This window comes from Podarcis pityusensis, assembly GCF_964106645.2.
Source record: "Podarcis pityusensis genome assembly, chromosome: 3".
Taxonomy (NCBI): domain Eukaryota; kingdom Metazoa; phylum Chordata; class Lepidosauria; order Squamata; family Lacertidae; genus Podarcis; species Podarcis pityusensis.
This window is the reverse complement of record NC_138026.1, coordinates 28,111,699-28,129,860: the sequence shown is the minus strand read 5'-3', so window position 1 is coordinate 28,129,860 and position 18,162 is coordinate 28,111,699. Positions and strand designations below refer to the sequence as shown.

The 18,162-nt window shown below is 43.6% G+C and overlaps 2 protein-coding genes across 2 annotated transcripts in view; one reads left to right on the top strand and one right to left on the bottom strand.

Moving 5' to 3' along the window:
* Positions 1 to 18,162, bottom strand: part of ASAP2 (ArfGAP with SH3 domain, ankyrin repeat and PH domain 2) — a 505,514-nt gene that overhangs the window by 329,075 nt on the left and 158,277 nt on the right. The window lies entirely within an intron of this gene.
* LOC308473632 (uncharacterized protein) overlaps positions 11,891 to 18,162 on the top strand; it is a 146,307-nt gene continuing 140,035 nt past the window's right edge. The window contains exon 1 of the mRNA XM_080999430.1: positions 11,891 to 12,291. Within this exon, the coding sequence (XP_080855556.1) occupies positions 12,260 to 12,291 (32 nt within the window). The 5' untranslated portion in view covers positions 11,891 to 12,259. The remainder of the gene's footprint in view (positions 12,292 to 18,162) is intronic.

Below are 18,162 nucleotides of genomic sequence, written 5' to 3'. Positions count from 1 at the left end.
GTGTGCCAGCCTTTCTCAGCCTGGCGTCTTCCAGATCTTTTCAAACTCCCAACTCCTATCAGCCCCAACCAACATGCTGTTGTGTGAGGGGGTGGCACAAGGCATGGTTTTGTTCCCAATATTATTTAATATTAGTGGTGGTAGGTAGTCATTTAGGGACAAGGTGTCAGTATGCTGATGATGCCCACCTCAATTTCTGCACACATCTGGAAATGATGTGTCCATGCAGTCATGGGCTGGTTGAAAGGTATTAAATGGTGACTGAAGTCTGACAAGATCTGGGCATTATGGATGCACTGTTCCCTGGATCAGGAATTGGGCGGTGTACCAGCTCTGGAGGAGGGGGGTACTCCATCTTATGGAGCAAGTGCCTAGTTTTCGGGTGCACTTAGATCCATCACTACAGGTCCACATGACCTCAGTGGCTTGGAACAATTATTGATTTTGGTTGGTGCACCGAGTGCAACCGTTCCTGGACACAGCATTGTGTCAGGGATTGGGCTGAAAAGGAACGGTGGAACCTTCCAGAGAAGAGGGAAGCAGTATTGATTTACAACAGTGGTTTGCAGAAGGGCACGGCTCAGAGGTAGAAGAGGGGCAAAGCTGGGAAATAACATGGGAAGAGGAGGGGGGAGAAGCCGAGCAGGAGCAGCTGGCTGTCACGTCATCACTAGAAAGCTTTCCAGACCTCCCTTCTCCCAGAACCTGGCGAGCAGTGAAAGTGGGAGAGCAAAGAGCTAAGAGGCAATTGGCCTTAAGCTGCCCCCGTAAGGGGGCGGCTGCGCAGGGGGCGAATGAGAAGGGAAGGGGGAGTGGAGATTACCCGGAGCAATGCCAGTACTCCAAGAGACAGCATTCCTAAGCCTCTCTCTGTGAATATTGAATAAAAGACTTGGTAAGAGCTTTCTTGTCTACTTAATCCCTGGCAGCCTGCCATGGGAGTGGGGAGAGGGGGATCAGATTCCCTGAGGCCTGACACATTGTGATGGTGATCTATATATTACATTACATTGTTTTTCTAAAGACAATATACACTAAAAGAAAAATGGACATTAACAACAAAATCATTTGTATACAACACAATGAAATTTTGATGATAAAGTAAAAAGATTTTTTTAAAAAAACAACAACAACCAGGAAGTAAATCAAATGGGTACAATTATGAAATTATAAAAGTATAAAATTATAAATAGGGTATAAAAACACAAATTACAATGAAGAAAATGGGGCAAAGAGGGAAGAAAGGTCTTGCCTGTTTACAGACACTGCCAAACTCATATTTCGAAGGAATTTGCCAACTGTGTCACTGCAGGTGTCATATATTTAATAAATAACTCCCAAAACAGGTGAAATCAGATGGGTCAGCGTAACCCAGGCTTCCTCATACTCTGCCCTCCAGATGTTTTGGGACTACAATTCCCATCATCCCTGACCACTGGTCCTGTTAGCTAGGGATGATGGGAGTTGTAGTCCTAAAACATCTGGAGGGCCGAGTTTGAGGAAGCCTGGCCTGGCGTAACCCCTAGCAACACAAAGATTACATGTCAATGTCTGTGAAATAGCAGAGAGCATAACTTTCCTGAACCAGTTTTCTAGGTATAACACAAAGCATCTTTCCAGCCCTGAGCGATTACTAAATGAGCAGCTGCCAGATATACAATTAACTGTTTACATATAAGATCCACATCGCCTTTACCAAAAACAGATAAAACACATAGAGTAGGACCTAGAATCACATTGTGTACTGATCTTTGCAATAATTTGTTTCCAAAATTTATGGACTCCACCATGTGTCTCCACAGCCCCACGAGCACAAGGGAGATCCTGATCTTGCAATAAGAACCAAACACACTGGCGAAAAAATACCACCAATGGGTGACTTTTAAAGAATTCTCCAAGATGCTGGCAGAGACCAGTCTAAAAGAGATGATGGGCCAGATCTTTGTCCGTTGAGATGCATTAAATTTTTCCTTAAGATTGACCCACATACCAACTGTATGGCAAGAACTGTAACAGCAAAAGTAGGGAATTAGTGCAATATGCAGTTGCGAGGATAGAATCTCAGAATTCTAGAGTCATCAGTCTAGTCCAACCCCTTGCAATGCAGGAATATTTTTGCCTAATGTGTTTGCCCAAACCAGTGGTCCTGAGATTAAGAGTCTTGTGCTCTACCAACTGAGGATGCTGAGCTTTTACACATATTACATCGTACTGAGAAAAATCTGCATTGGCTGCCTTTTAGCTACCGACTCAATTCTGAGGTTTTGCTGCAGGCATTTAAAGCCATAAGTAACCTGGAACCAGGTACCTAGCAGCCTCCCCAGGGCAGACGAAGTTGATCTTTTAAGATCTTCAGAGGAGACTCTGCTAGTCCTTTGCAAGATTGTCGCTTGGAAGCAGGCCTTCTCCGTGATAGTACCCACCCTCCAGAACCCCCTCCTTTCACTAATTCATGAGGCAGAGGCAGAAGTGGCTTTTAAACATTCCTTGTTTAAGGAAGGAAACATTCCTTGTTTAAGGAAGGAAGAGCCAGTGTGGTGTAGTGGTTAAGAGCGGTAGTCTCCTAATCTGGGGAACCGGGTTCGCGTCTCCGCTCCTCCACATGCAGCTGCTGGGTGACCTTGGGCCAGTCACACTTCTTTGAAGTCTCTCAGCCCCACTCACCTCACGGAGTGTTTGTTGTGGGGGAGGAAGGGAAAGGAGAATGTTAGCCGCTTTGAGACTCCTGAAGGGGAGTGAAAGGCGGGATATCAAATCCAAACTCTTCTTCTTCTTCTTCTTCTTCTTCTTGTGTAGAGTGTTTTAATCTGGTTTGTGCCACACTCTCTGCAGCAAGAGGAGAAGTTGATCTGCATATTAAGAGTCCGACCCATACAATAGCATATAAAGGCGCACAGGATCCTGAAAATGGCCTCTTAACAACTATAGTTGTTACAGGGCAGGGGAATTGTTGTTTAGTTGTTTAGTCGTGTCTGACTCTTCATGACCCCATGGACCAGAGCACGCCAGGCACTTCTGTCTTCCACTGTCTCCCACAGTTTGGTCAAACTCATGCTGGTAGCTTCGAGAACACTGTCCAACCATCTCGTCCTCTGTCGTCCCCTTCTCCTTGTGCCCTCAGTCTTTCCCAACATCAGGGTCTTTTCCTGGGAGTCTTCTCTTCTCATGAGGCGGCCAAAGTATTGGAGCCTCAGCTTCAGGATCTGTCCTTCCAGTGAGCACTCAGGGCTGATTTCCTTAAGAATGGATAGGTTTGATCTTGCAGTCCATGGGACTCTCAAGAGTCTCCTCCAGCACCATAATTCAAAAGCATCAATTCTTCGGTGATCAGCCTTCTTTATGGTCCAGCTCTCACTTCCATACATCACTACTGGGAAAACCATAGCTTTAACTATATGGACCTTTGTTGGCAAGGTGATGTCTCTGCTTTTTAGGCAGGGGAATAGTCTATTGGAAAATTGCTTGCAGATACCAGCTTGTGGAATTATAGGACCAACTAAATTGAAAATAATACCTCCCGATTCTTTCGAAAAGCATCTTCCTATGCTGTTCACCACAGCCTCGGTGACAGATTTCAAGGGGCAGGACCCTAGTGAATGAGGATCATAGAATGCCGTTTCAGTTTCGTCGGAGGGTTTTGGGGTGGCGGATGGGAAATTGGATTAGCAAGGAGATCTTGGAAATGTGTTCCAGGTGACTGTTTGAGCGGGGAGCCAACCTTTCTTTCTTAGCAGCAGGGGTGGGGTTAAGACGGATTTGCATGAAGTGCCCTGCATTATTTATGTCGCTGTCATCATCATCATCGTCATCATTACAGCTTAAAGTTTTAGGGGAAGTTTGAGATCTCCAGATTATATATATGAGCTAATTCTCAGTAAACTTGGAAGTTTGTTGTACTGGCATTACTTGCTCCCCATTCTGACCCACCAAGTCAGGAATGGAGAGTAACGTAAAACACATGCTTTCGGCGGGGTGACTTAACTGACACTGCTATTACTGGTATTAAGGGAATCTCCATGGTGCTTATTATCGGTCATTTTCAAATATGTAGCAGGACCCAGCTGTTGCCTGCAGGGTTCCCATATAATTTCAACAATCCTGGCTCACGGCAACATGCTTGCGCAGCTCAGGGGTGCTCTGTAGGAAACAATTATTTCCAGGAGGTTTAAAACTCAGGCTTACAAATTCGAAACGATTCCTGTCTTAGATGTGGAATAACTGGATTATTTGCAGAAATGGAACAATGCAGTAGTCTACTTTTATTGTGTTTTTTTTTTTCAGTTGATCCTTCCAGACTAGACCGATGGAAAGTTGAAGTTAATTCAGTATGTAGTCTGCTGGGAATGGCAGAGTTTTTGTTTTTTTAAATGTACAATAGTTGCAAAAGATCAATTAGGCTCTTTTTGTCAGTATCCAATCACCATTTTTTGATAGATGCATAAACATTTACATATATATATTCTTGGGGTGGGGAGGTTAAGGAGATTTGAAAGAGCTGCCACTGCTCCTAGTGACTGGCCTACTTCTCTGGTAAACAAGGTTTTTTTCTTCATTATTGGGGGGGGGGACGACTGCAAAACCTTCAGTCTCAGTACTACAGCGGTACCTCAGGTTAAGTACTTAATTCGTTCCGGAGGTCCGTTCTTAACCTGAAACTGTTCTTAATCTGAAGCACCACTTTAGTTAATGGGGCCTCCTGCTGCTGCTGCACCACTGGAGCACGATTTCTGTTTTCATCCTGAAGCAAAGTTCTTAACCTGAAGCACTATTTCTGGGTTAGCGGAGTCTGTAACCTGAAGCGTATGTAACCTGAGGTACCACTGTATAGAACTGTTGAGTTGGAAGCGACCCTGAGGATCATCTAGTCCAACCCCCCCCGTGCAGTTGTCCCATAGGGGGATCGAACCTTCAACCTTGACATGCTTCATGAAGGCATGCCTTCCTAGGAAGGACTAGCTCAGCGGCAGAGCGTCTCCCTTGCTTGGAAAAAGCCCATGCTCAATCCCCAACATCTCCAGGTCAGGCTGGGAGAGAACCATGCCTGAAAATCTGAAGAAGTGCTGCTCTCAGTCAGTGTAGTCAGTACTGACCTAGATGAGCTTCCTTTGCCTTCAAAAAGCCAGGCAACGCAGGTGAGATGCATGGTGGAAGTGGATTCAACCAGCATCAATTTGTAGCAGAGAATCCGAACTCTCTTAACAACCAAGGCCGAAACCAAGTGATTATGTTTGCGGTAGATGAAGACACATTGGTCTGTCTTCAGTGAGGTGGTGCAGCGAAGTGTGATAAGCAAACAAGGCCCGAGGCTGCGCGAGGAGAGGGCTAACCTTTTTCTTTGTCTCCGTGCTAATGCATCTTGAGTCTAGAATTAACAGATTAATAAGAATGTTATTCACACGGACATGTATAAGCAGCTTGGGAACTCTGTCAGATCCAACTCCTTTCCTGATCCTGGAGACTGTTCCATTTAATAACTCTCAAACATCCTTCCCTGTTAAGTTGATGTCTAGCATTTTAAAAAGATCTGCATGGGAGGTACTGCAGGGGTCGGCCATCAGGGAGACGAAGAATGCCGAAAGAAAACGGATGGAAAATGTACCCTAACTCAAAAAACAATGCAATAAATTAAGCAAAATTGGGGGAGGAGAAGCTGATATATATTGCCTACGAATACTACCTTGTTTCCCTTTCTTTCAGCCTCTATTTGGGTTCTTTATGATCAAACCACTATCCCAGCTCTTGCTCTGCAATGTGCTTGGGCCAGTTGACTAACGTTGAGTATGACTGATGGCAGCTTTCAACAACAATAGGAGAATTACTCACCCTAATCCCTGGAAACTTGCAACGCTCTATGAAAGAGCCACCTTGCTGTTTATCAAAGGAGCCTGTAAAGTTGATCCGAGCGTTTTTGTATATTGACAAAGGCTACGAAAACTGGTGATAACACGGAAGATCCTGGTTTCTTCTCAAGGATGTGGGCAAGGACACAGGAACCTCATTCTCTCTTCCCACAGTTAACAGGAAACCAGCCATTGGGATGCCACGCTCATGTTTCAAATCCACACTGTGTTCACCTCTTGTGATGTCTGAAGATCTCATACAATGCCATCTGCAACATGTTTCATGGGCAGTTGGCATAATGGAGACTTCTGCTTTTCCTCTCAGGAATTGGGTTATTTGGGAATTGGGAATTTTCATCCTGAGGGCCACATTTCTTCCTGATCAGCCTTTCAGGGGCCACTTTGCATTGGTGGGTACAGCCAAAGGTAAAAGTTGGGGCACAGCAACAAAGGTCATTTGGTTGGTTCATGTTTAAAATATAGCTGCTGAAAGACGCTATGCTCCCAGAATATTGTACGGGACTTAAACAAACAGTCTCTGATGCCCTCAGTTGGCTGATTCACTAATTCTAAATACGGCAGTGGCAATTATTATTTTTTAGCTATGTAAAGGCAGCATTATTAACACTAGAAAGAAATTTCAGCCAACATTGTACCGTAGGATATATATATTTTTAAGCTCCTTAACAAACTATGGTTGAGAAGGTTTTTTCTTGCCTCACACACCAAGACTGCATGAAAGACTCTCCTGCTGTAGACCCAATATCTTTACTCGCCCTTCATCACGATTTTCTTGGCACTAAAGCCAGGAATGAGTATTCCGAAATTCAGGGCTAACGCGGTGCCTAACCCAATGAATGTCGAGAGCAAAGAGCAAATGCACTGTTGTATCTGAAATTATGGTGGTGGGGGAGACTCAGAAATGTGCCTCTCTTGGAATCATAGAGTTGGAAGGGACCCTGAAGACCATCTAGTCCAGAAATATGCAGCTGCCCCATACAGGGATCGAACCTGCAACCTTGACGATGTCAGCACCACACTCTAACCAACTGAGCTAATGTGATGCTTATCTTAACTATTAGTTTTGTCATGGCCATCCCAACTAAACATACGTGTTTGAGAAACAAGGGGCAAATTTACCAGAGCTTGCTATTCACATTTTTTTAAAAGTGAAACACCCTTTATTGCAGTCAACTTTTATGTGGTCCGCACAAAAATTTACAGAATTGTTTTGAATGTTTAACTATGCAGGGTAAATCTATACTAGTATGCAACTGTTGTCTCTGATATGTAATCTCTTCCTCTCTCCTCTCCTCTTTTAATACGGAAAGCAGCTATACAGTATAATTCATTATATTTAAGACAGAGACCAGGTTCAGATGTCACATTAGACCAGAATTTATTTTAAATTATAGTGTAATGTGTGAGAGCAGTGTCCTGATTCTCTCCTTCCCTGCTCCTGTTTGTGCTATGCCAGAAAGTAAGGTGGATGAGGAGGAAAAACAGGCTGGCTTAGCATTGCGCACGACGCAGCATTTGTGATTTGCTTCTTTCAAGCAAACCACAGTTGGGGAAGCCAAGGCTGCTTTAGAGTAAACAGTGGTTTAACGTGACACGCAGAACATCTCTTCTGTCCTTTGCTGTGTTTTTAAAGCAAAGTTCTTTTGAGTTTTCTATCCGGTTGTACTTTAAACTTCAAAGAATTTGCAAGCGCAGGATCACATGGGACTGGCCAGTTCTGTGTGACTCAGCAGTTGTCATCTTAATGTTCAGGCAGTAGAATTACATCATGGGAAGTAAACTTTTCTGAGTAATCTACTATGCAAGATCCATCTGTCGACCACACCTGTGTGCATGTGTCTTTCCTTTCATGAATGCCAGAGCATTTCCTCCCAACCTCTCACTGACTTTGTAAAAGGAAAGAAAAAGAAGTTGGGGTGGGGAGAGAGACATGTCTGTGCTTATTAGCCCTTACTTGTGCAGCAGTAAGCAGTTGTCATAATTTGCAGCTGTCTGTATGTTACATTTGCATTTTTGCAATTGTTGCATAGTATTTGGGCTCGGTTCAAAAGTGCCGGTGCTCACCTTTTAAAATCCTGAGTGCCTTAAGACCCAAGCATCTGCTTGACTCTTGGGAGAGATCTAGCATTGTGGACCACATGCACATGGTTTTGCACATGTGGCTTTTGCATGCGCCGCTACTAATCCAGCGGGTGATGGATAAGCAGAAATGTGCTTTCACAAGCTAATAATCACTATCTCTTGATCAGGGTCTGCCTGATCTGCAGATAGTGTACTACAAAAGCATGCATTTCCCTTATCCTTGATCAATCTGAATTCAAACTTTTTTTGCAACTTGATAAAAAGGCCATAGCTGTCAACTTTTCCCTTTTCTTGCGAGGAATCCTATTCGGAATAAGGGAAACGTTGACAGCTATGAGAAAGGCACTGGTTCATTAGCTATTAGAACGCCATTCAAACTATTTGTTCTTTAAACTATTTGGCAGCTTTATTTTTTTAACCTTCAGTGTGCTCCTTATCAAAGACAATGTTTATAAGACTCACACTGAATATCTCGGGTTACAGATCAAGTGTGAGCTTTAAATATGTTTTTGAATGCAAATGAATAAAAAGGGGATGCAGTACGTATTAGCAAGTGCCCCATACATTGGAATCTGTTGCGTTTTCCCAGGACCATGTAGGAGTCGTGTTAACCAGCGCTTAAAACATGTTGGTGTCATAAAACATATCGCTCACCCAACGGCCAGAACCCAGTTCACAGATGTTGGAACGGTTTGAGTCTATTTTGGGGACTGAATAGGGTGAAAAGGCTGGGTTTGTTGAAGAGTAGAATACCTATAGAGGCCTTTTCTGCAAGCAATACCATGACTTCATTACCATGTCAATTCTGGGAAAGGCCTCTGATTTAACACAGCAGTTGGCTGAATCCATATGGAGCTGATGAACCTCTGAATGAATAGTGAATGGAAAAACTGCTGGAATCTGCTTTCAGCTTTTTGTTCCCAGGATGACCAATGTAAAAGAGCTAAGGCCTATACAGCACAGATGGTATAAAGGAGTAAGAATCCTGCACGTTTTAAATTTGGTCTTTTATCCTGCATTGTTCGGGCGTCTGTAACTAAAGTATAAATACCAAGATTCCCCTGTCTCTCTGCCCCCGCTCCCCCCACCAAAAAATAATAATAATTCTGGGTTGGTGCAGGCTACCATTCAAGCCCAACATTTTGTAAAATCTGCATACATATTGTAGCAAGTTACCATTTGGTAATTGGTCATCTGGGCTGATCGTCTTCTTGACTATTATTATTTATTGTGTTATGAATGAAAGCCAACTTGTGGGAAAAGAGGGGTTCAGAGCCAGACCTCCAAGTCTCCCTATTTTCCAGGGACAGTCCTGGATTTTCAGAAGACGTCCTGGTTTCTGATTTGATCCCAGAATGTCCCACTTTCCTCAGGACATTCCTGTTTTCATTGGAGAAATGGTAGAGGGTATGGTAGGACATCCATAATTTCGTCAGAGAAATGTTGGATGGTATGGCGAGCCAGTGTGGTGTAGTGGTTAAGAGTGGTGGACTCGTAATCTGGTGAACAGGGTTCGCTTCCCCGCTTCTCCATGTGCAGCTGCTGGATGATCTTGAGCTAGTCACACTTCTCTGAAGTCTCTCAGCCTCACTTGCCTCACAGAGTGTTTGTTGTGGGGGAGGAAATAAAAGGAGATTGTGAGCTGCTTTGAGACTCCTTAGGGTAGTGATAAAGCGGGATATCTCTTCTTCTTCTTCTTATGCAATCCCACAAGCCAAGGAGATAAGTAACTATATAACATTTAGAAGACATCTGAATGCAGCCCTGTATAGAGAAGTTTTTCTAATGTTTAATGTTTTATTATGTTTTTATAAGCCATCCAGAGTGATTGGGGCAACCCAGTCAGATGGGCGGGGTATAATAATAATAATAATAATACAGTGGTACCTCGAGTTAAATACTTAATTCGTTCCGGAGGTCTGTTCTTAACCTGAAGCACCACTTTAGCTAATGGGGCCTCCTGCTGCTGCCGCACCGCCGGAGCACGATTTCTGTTCTCATCCTGAAGCAAAGTTCTTAACCTGAAGCATTATTTCTGGGTTAGCGGAGTCTGTAACCTGAAGCGTATGTAACCTGAGGTACCACTGTTGTTATAATAATAATAATAATAATAATAATAATAATAATAATAATAGATGTCCCTATTTTCATTGGATAAATGTTGGAGGGTATGGAAACCAGCAGCAGCCTATACACAGCAAAAGTGGTGGTGGTGGTGGTGTTTTAAAATGCATGTTGTCCAACAGCAGACCAAGCAAGAATGGAAATGTGAAGTGTGATAGTAAAAAAGCCGGGGAAGGGAGTTCTGGAATTCCTTCCGTTCACACTATGTGGTGGGAATATGCAGATGTTCCCATTGACGCAGCCATGTACGTCCACTAGGGTTACATGCTTTAAGAGTTCGACACATTGCTGCAAGTGCCAATACAGTAAATCAAAAGGCTCTGTGGCATTATCTGGTTTCCTTTTTGGCTTGAGAAGTTAGAACAGATGTCACCAGAGAGGACAAAATGGATTTCACCCACGGAGAGGAGCTTTATTGCCGCTCTTTAGTAGGAAGTCCCTTGAAATGCTAATGGACACAGTTTGTGTCGCTGGGTTTGCATACAGAGGGTGGGAAACGGCTCTGATCCCTAAGAGGCGGAGGTGGGGGGGAGGCAGGGGGAGAGAAGAGAAAACCCTTTTGTTATTAATCAAGGATATCTGCTGCTTCAACAGCAAAGCACGTTAAATGGTGCAGAGACAGATCTCTCCCCAGCAATCTCCTGCAAACACACATACACACAAACCGCTGAACATTTTTTGACAAGATACAACGTACATGTATCATAGCTCCGTTGAATCTTTACCTTTAATACACAGTTTGGTAAGTTAGCTTTTCGCACATGCTAATTCTGGAGGGTTAAAAAGCTTAACACACAGCCCAAATACACACAGGTCAAGCTATCATCTCACACAGGAGACTAGCCTCTCCCAATTAGCTTTTGACACCCAAGCCTTAATTGAATTCTAGCACCTATTGGTCCTAGGGATTTAGGAGAAGTCTAGCACCCACAAACACATCACAGTATTTTAAAGGTGCACATGCTAAGCCTTTAAGCATTGACTGTAGGCACATTGAACACACCTGAAGGAGCAGGATTGTGGCAGCAATCCTTGTTCTTGACCACATGTCCACTTGGCTGTTGGAACTGACCCTCCACAAACATACATTATGCACATGGCCACTGTCTGCCTGTGAACCTATCCAAAAGCCATTGCCATCCCTAGGATTGCTAGTAGAACAGTTGCTCTGAGGCAGGAAACTACCTGTGGCTATAATGCTGGATTTCATGTTATTTTTTACCTTCATGAAGTTCAGTAAATGATGGGCTGATATTGCAGCAACCATCCAAAAAGTTTCTGGGACAAATTGCCTGTTCTGTTGCTTGTGGCTCTGCTTTCACATTGCCTAGATTAGCAGGCCATTCTCTCCAACATCAGTGTCACACACAATAACTTCCAGCCATCTCAAGAGGGTCCTGGGGGATCCTCGGGTACTATGCTGATGCAGAAACTCCCATTGAACAATCTCAAGGTTCATGCCTACCTAAGTCCCCACCACTGGTCATTGATAGCAGCTAATAACTTCATGGTCTTTCATCTTCAGCAAGCGTGCTGAGGGCTTAGCAAGAGCTCAGCGCTATAATGATTGTTAGCTAAGAATGCTAAATGTGCCCACAGCATGACCTTCATGAAAAGTATTTCCATTGGATCCTTCTCCTTCACGCAGTTGCACCAAGTCACAGTGGTTTGCTAGACTAGTCTAGTAAATTTCAGAATGGAGGGAAGCCAGAGAATGAGGAAAACATTAATGCAGAGGCTAGATACTTTTTCCTTTCCTTTGATGGGTCCCTACTTCAGGTTATCCGTTTAAATGGCAACACCACTCTGCAAGATTGTTTTGAATTAAAATCAAAAGGTTTCATTTCAGCTTTTGTTAAAGCTCCATTTGTCTTTCGAGTTGAATTTCTTCCATAAACATCTATTTGGTGATTGTGAGCTGATCCTATTATGCTACATACTGATGCTTTTTGGTGGGTGTATATTTGTGTATATGTATGTGTGTGGCTGTGTATTTGGATCAACACAGCTGCCTGCATCTTTTGGACTCTCTTTGGGAACGTGGCTATGGGGGCATCACGATGAGCTTCTGCACTTCAGAACTTACCGCTCCATCACTGTATTTAAAACCCCAGTTCAAGAAGCTTGATAGCACATGTGGTTACATTTTCTAAGAAGATGGTGCGGAGGTGTTTCAACAGAAGAGAGAGAGAATGGCTCCTTGCACATTCTTTATTAGGAAGTGGTAAGTATATTTGTCTCAGTGCAAACCAATACCTATTTCTGGAAACATTGGTTTAATACTTTTTCCTCTAGCAGAGGGGATGTTTCATTCTATAGACGGTTCTCAGACGCACTGACACTGTTTTCTTAAAAAGTCAGAAAGTTGGGTGTGTGTGTCCCTGCCTCGGAACAACTTTTGTCCTATCTCTGGAGACAGAAACGAGCAAACGACAAGACTCTTAACTTTGCGACCCAGCGAAAAATCAATTTGGGGCACATTTCCCCCAGAAGGTGCACCCTACTGCTCATCAAATATGGTGCAGTAGGGCCTCTGAGAACTTTGAGAGACTTTTGCCAATGCCCATTTAAACAACAGATTCCTTTCTAACATTTCTGAAGGGGTCCATGCACCAAATTTACAAATGCTAGGGTGTCCAGAGAAAGGTGGTCTGTGGTGGTCTTACATTTGTTAACTACTCCAACCAAGCCTTTGTGACAGCTCAAGGTATGCATTTAAAAATGGTGTTGCCAACTTTCTTATTATTATTTACTTGCTCTGCTCCTGCACCTTCATAAATTACCCGATCGAATAGAAACAAAACAAGCCCCTTTAACCCTTTCTACAGCTTCTTAACAAATAGTTGTTTAATTCATTTGGTCAATGTGAAATCCATTAACAGTTGAATTAACACCCTTTCCCAAACTCTGAGGTTTTCAGGGTCTCTGTTGGTGGGTCCCCTCCCCTCCCCCCCCCCCCAGTTCAGCTGCATGGCACTTGAAGCTGTACATTCGGTATAGTGGGCCCAAGCCTGTGGAACTCCCACCCACCTGAGATTAGACAGACACCCTCCTTGCTGAATCTCAGGTGCATGACAAAGACTTTATTTCAACAGGCATGTTAAGGTAGTTCAGTTTTGTTGGCGTGATGAATTTTAATTGTTCATATTCTCTGTATTAAACATTTATAAAAAGCTTTTTTTGGGTGGGAGGGAGGAGTCCTTTAAATTGGACTGAAGAGGACACACATGGGAAGGGGACAGTTGGAGAAGGGGGGTCCTGGCATGAAAGGCAGGATAGAAAGGGTCTCCCAGCGAGAAGAAGTAGGGTCCCAGGTGGGAGATGGGGGGGGGTCTACCTCTCTGCGTGTGGTTAAATGATAGGATATATATGATAAAAATATGATAAAGGGCCTTTATAAAGGGTTTTTTCTCTTTTTCGCTCTCTTTCTCCTCTTGCTTTTTCTATTCTTGTTCTGTAGACTCTGACTGTATTTTATGTCAAAATTCTCAATCAACATATTTCTTATAAAAAACTATTTTAGACACACTGCTTAGAAATTCTGAATATTAAGGTTTATACAAATACATTGTGGTACCTTGGTTTTCGAACACAATCCGTTCCGGAAGACCGTTTGAGTTCTGAAACGTTTGAAAACCGAAAACTCAATATGGAAGCCTCAGTATGGAAAACTCAATGCAGAAGCCGCATGGCATGTTCGACTTCCAAGGTGTGTTTGAAAACCGAAGCATTTACTTCCGGGCTTACGGTGTTCGAAAACCGAAATGTTTGTCAATGGATACCACTGTATCTGAAATAATAAATCAGAGGCCCTGCTTCAGTTGACCATTCATGGTTTCCTCAAAGAGTTGTATTTTAAAGCATGGCTTTGTTTGTATTGTCAAGGCAAAGTCTGGGTGAATAACTTCAAATTGGTTTTTAAATTATTTCCCCCACAGACTTTAAAACTTGTATTGTTCTCTTCCACTTCTTCTCCCCCCACCCTTCAAACTTCTGCTGTTAGGTAGCACCCTATAAATGTTGCTAAAACTCCAACACCTAAGATGGCCTCATAAACCCTGCGGACATTGAGCTCCTAGAGAACAGATTGGATGGGTAAAAATTAGTGTGTGTGTGTTCTCGCAGAACCTGAGAAAATAGCACCTTCACTTAGTTAAAAAAAAATCTGTTTGTGCCACTCTAATAATCACTTCATAACTGGTGGGATAGCAGAACATATGTCTCTGGAGTGGCAGAACAGAGAAGGCTCCTGTACCTCTGTTCCCTGAGAGAGGGAGAAATACCTTTTGCAGCGTTTCTCTTGCAAATTCTGTGCCAAAGGGCTCCTCTTCAGAAACTTCAACTGAAATGTAAATTGCTCATGAAAACTAAATGAAATGTTTGTTGTCGTTTTTAAGGGTGAGATGACGTGTGTATTGAAATGCTATTTGACATATGTCCCAACTGTCCTTATTTACCAAGAGCAGTCATTATCCCTGGTGCGTTCCACCGCTAAAATGCTGGTGAGGTGTTTTGGGAGCATAGCTGTCAATTTACAGATTTGAAAATAAGGGACCAGCAGCCTTGAAAATAAGGGACCAGCAGCCAAAATAAGGGACCTGCAGCCTCACCTGTTCCAGGCACTTCAGTATTCCTGTCCTCCTGCAGTCTGGTCAAACTCATGCTGGTAGCTTCAAGAACACTGTCCAACCAACTTTGTAACCAGAGGTTCAACTGAATAGAATCTGAATCACATGCACCGCAAGGCCTATGCAGCCTCAACTTAAGATGGCTCCCCGGCCTGGCTTTGCAGTGCACTGCAAAGTTTGCAGCAGCACGTGCAACAAAATGGCGTCCAGCATTCAAAAACCCCCTCAGCTTGCATTAACTAGCTACACACAAGGCATGCAAGCTCCACCCCCCAGTCGTTCTTAGACTTCTTATTGGGTGAGCAACACAGCCAAGCAACACAGTTGGAGCCTCCCTTCTCCCTGGCCAGCAGGGAGGGAGGGAGAGGAGCTGCTTCATTTGAAATTTAAGGGACATCATTTAAGGGACATTTAAGGGACATCCATCAATAAGGGACAGCAGCGGGACATGGCGCTGGAATAAAGGACTGTCCCTTCAAATAAGGGACACTTGACAGCTATGTTTGGGAGGGTTTTCATTTTGCTTTTCTGGAGAGCTACTGAGGTTTCTTTCTTTAATGTTGTAAGCAAGCATGCATATGTGCCAGAGATCATCAGGTTTTCAGTTATGTCTCCTGAGTCTTGCATACCCTCGAACATTTATCCGATGGAAATAAGGACACCCTATTCAATTATTATTATTATTACTATTATTGTTATTACAAATACTACTGTTACTATTATTATAATATTTATAACCCGCGCATCTGACTGGGTTGCCCCAGCCACTCTGGGCGGCTTCCAACATATATTAAAACTTAATAAAACATTAAACATTTAAAAAAACCTTCCCTATACAGGGCTGCCTTCAATTGTCTTTTAAAGGTTGTAAAGTTACTTATCTCCTTGATTTGGGGTGTGTGTGTCACACAACACAATGCCCTCCAACATTTCTCTGATGAAAATAGGGACTTCCTAAGGACTTCCCAGTAGTGATGTATGGAAGTGAGAGCTGGATTATAAAGAAGGCTGATCACCGAAGAATTGATGCTTTTGAATTATAGTGCTGGAGGAGACTCTTGAGAGTCCCATGGACTGCAAGAAGATCCAACCTCTCCATTCTGAAGGAAATCAGCCCTGAGTGCTCACTGGAAGGACAGATCCTGAACTGAGGCTCCAATACTTTGGCCACCTCATGAGAAGAGAAGACTCACTGGAAAAGACCCTGATGTTGGGAAAGATTGAGGGCACAAGGAGAAGGGGACGATAGAGGACGAGATTGTTGGACAGTGTTCTCGAAGCTACCAGTATGAGTTTGACCAAACTGCGGGAGGCAGTGGAAGACAGGAGTGCCTGGCGTGCTCTGGTCCATGGGGTCACGAAGAGTTGGACATGACTAAACGACTGAACAACAACAAAGGAAAAGCAGGAAATTATGGGATGCAATCAGAAACTGGGACAGCTTCTGTAAATCTGAGACTGTCACTGGCAAATAGGGACACTTGGTGGGCTTGGTCTTGGCAGCTCATAGAACAATATATATGAAAAGATTGAATGACTGCTAACTCATGCATTGGGCTGAAGTCATTGTCTTGGACTTTTTCCAGCATTGACAGTTGTGTGTGTACGTGGAGAAGGGGTGGTAATTCTTACAATTTTCAGAGGCTGATTGCTTTTTTTTAAAGTAATGACTGGCATCTTGAGGATGGCGGCATCATTTAGATGGTGCAAAAAACTTAAGTCCACGAGTGACACCAATTAATTCCACAATCATCCTCTTATGTGGAAGGACCCTAACACGGCGACTTTCCTGGAAATGAGTAACGGCGACTCGTAATAGAAAGACTGGCATTCTTGGGTGACACCAGACAAGGGCTCGGCTGACATTTTTCAAAAGCCATATAAATGGGAACTCTTCGAATGGTTCAAGGATTGTTTTGGATTGTTTTGAAGTTGCTAGTAAATGCAGAGCTGAGCTGGAATGCAAGGACTGTCTGCAAGGCCATGGTGGGTAGCTTTTGCGGCGACAGCAAAAGTATCTTGCTTGTTTACTATTACAAAATTGCCTCGGTGAAAATGTTTAAAAGAACATTCCCATTCGCCTTTTGGGCTCTGCACTGAAATAGTACATATGAAGGAGCTGAGAATAATTTAGAGCAGGGCGTAGCTGAGGAGAGGAAAGCTGTTCCAAGTAGAAACGGAGGGTGATTCAATGGCTTGTAAACAACCATAAAAACGTATGTCGACTGGCCTTGGGTGCTGCACTGCATGAGGAACTGAAAACAGTTGATGTGGGTTGAAGGCAGGGCAATAATCTACACCCTCCCACATGTCACACTCAAGAGTAGACCCATTAAAACTGATGAACCCATATTTAAAAACTTGTAAGATCTTGGGTTAAAGTCCAAAGGCGTTGTTGCAGGCTAATAAACAGATTGCAAACTAAACAGTAAGTGTTTAGGATTGCAGCCTTCAGACGACGTGACTTCCCATGTGAATATCTTTTACCCTGAAACCTACGTGCTCCTCCTTATATCATCAGACCAAAGGTCAATGCTTCCAGCTCATGAGGCAGGTTTGTTTTAAGGTAGACAGTTTCTACGACTTTGTAGCAGAACACAAGGCAGTATACTGAGGCTCACCGTGTGAAGTCGCCTTTTGATTTCCTAATCCCAGTGGATTAAGCATCTGTTTACAGCTGGGTGGACAAGCAAGGGCTACTCAACAGTGAGATCAAGGAAAAGCTGAAGCCCAGCCTTCAATGGAGGGTTTATTCTCTCTTGCCCCTCTCTTATTGCACAAGCAGTTTGCCCCTCACCTGCCCCTGGACTTTCAGGAACCAAGAGAATACAGGAACAGGCAGGCAGGGAAACAACGGAGAAGGAACGAAAGAAAAAGACAGGAATGTTGGGAACATGAGTGAAAATCAGAGGGAAAAAGGCAGGAGGGAATGAAATGCGTTGGAAAAAAATGTGTGTGGGGGGGGGGCAGCCCCCGCACACCCATTTAGGAATGAGGTTGTCTCTCTTCCCTAACCTATAGTTGTTCTGCGTGATGCCCTAGACTTCTTGTGGAGGAAGGGCAGGGTATATATCAAATAAATAATTATAATAATAGTTGTTGCCTGTAATAAGCAATTCATGTACCATTCACATCAGGAATAAGGCCCGGGGCACAAAATAATATCAATACATCTAGCTAGCCTTCCCTTTGTGCCTCTCTGAGGCTGCATCAGCCTACAACATTTTGTAAGTTAATTTAATGTTTCAGTGTGATGCGGCTAGAATTGTGCACTTTAAAGTCCCACTAATAAAAAAAGGAAGAGCTAAACAAGCCTGGATAGCTCAGCTGGTTAGAGCATGGTGCTGATAATGCCACGGTTGCAGGTTCGATCCCTGTATGGGACTGCTGCATATTCATGCATTGTGGGGTCTCGAATAGATCAGGCATCCCTAACCTTGGGCCCTCCAGATGTTTTGGACTACAAA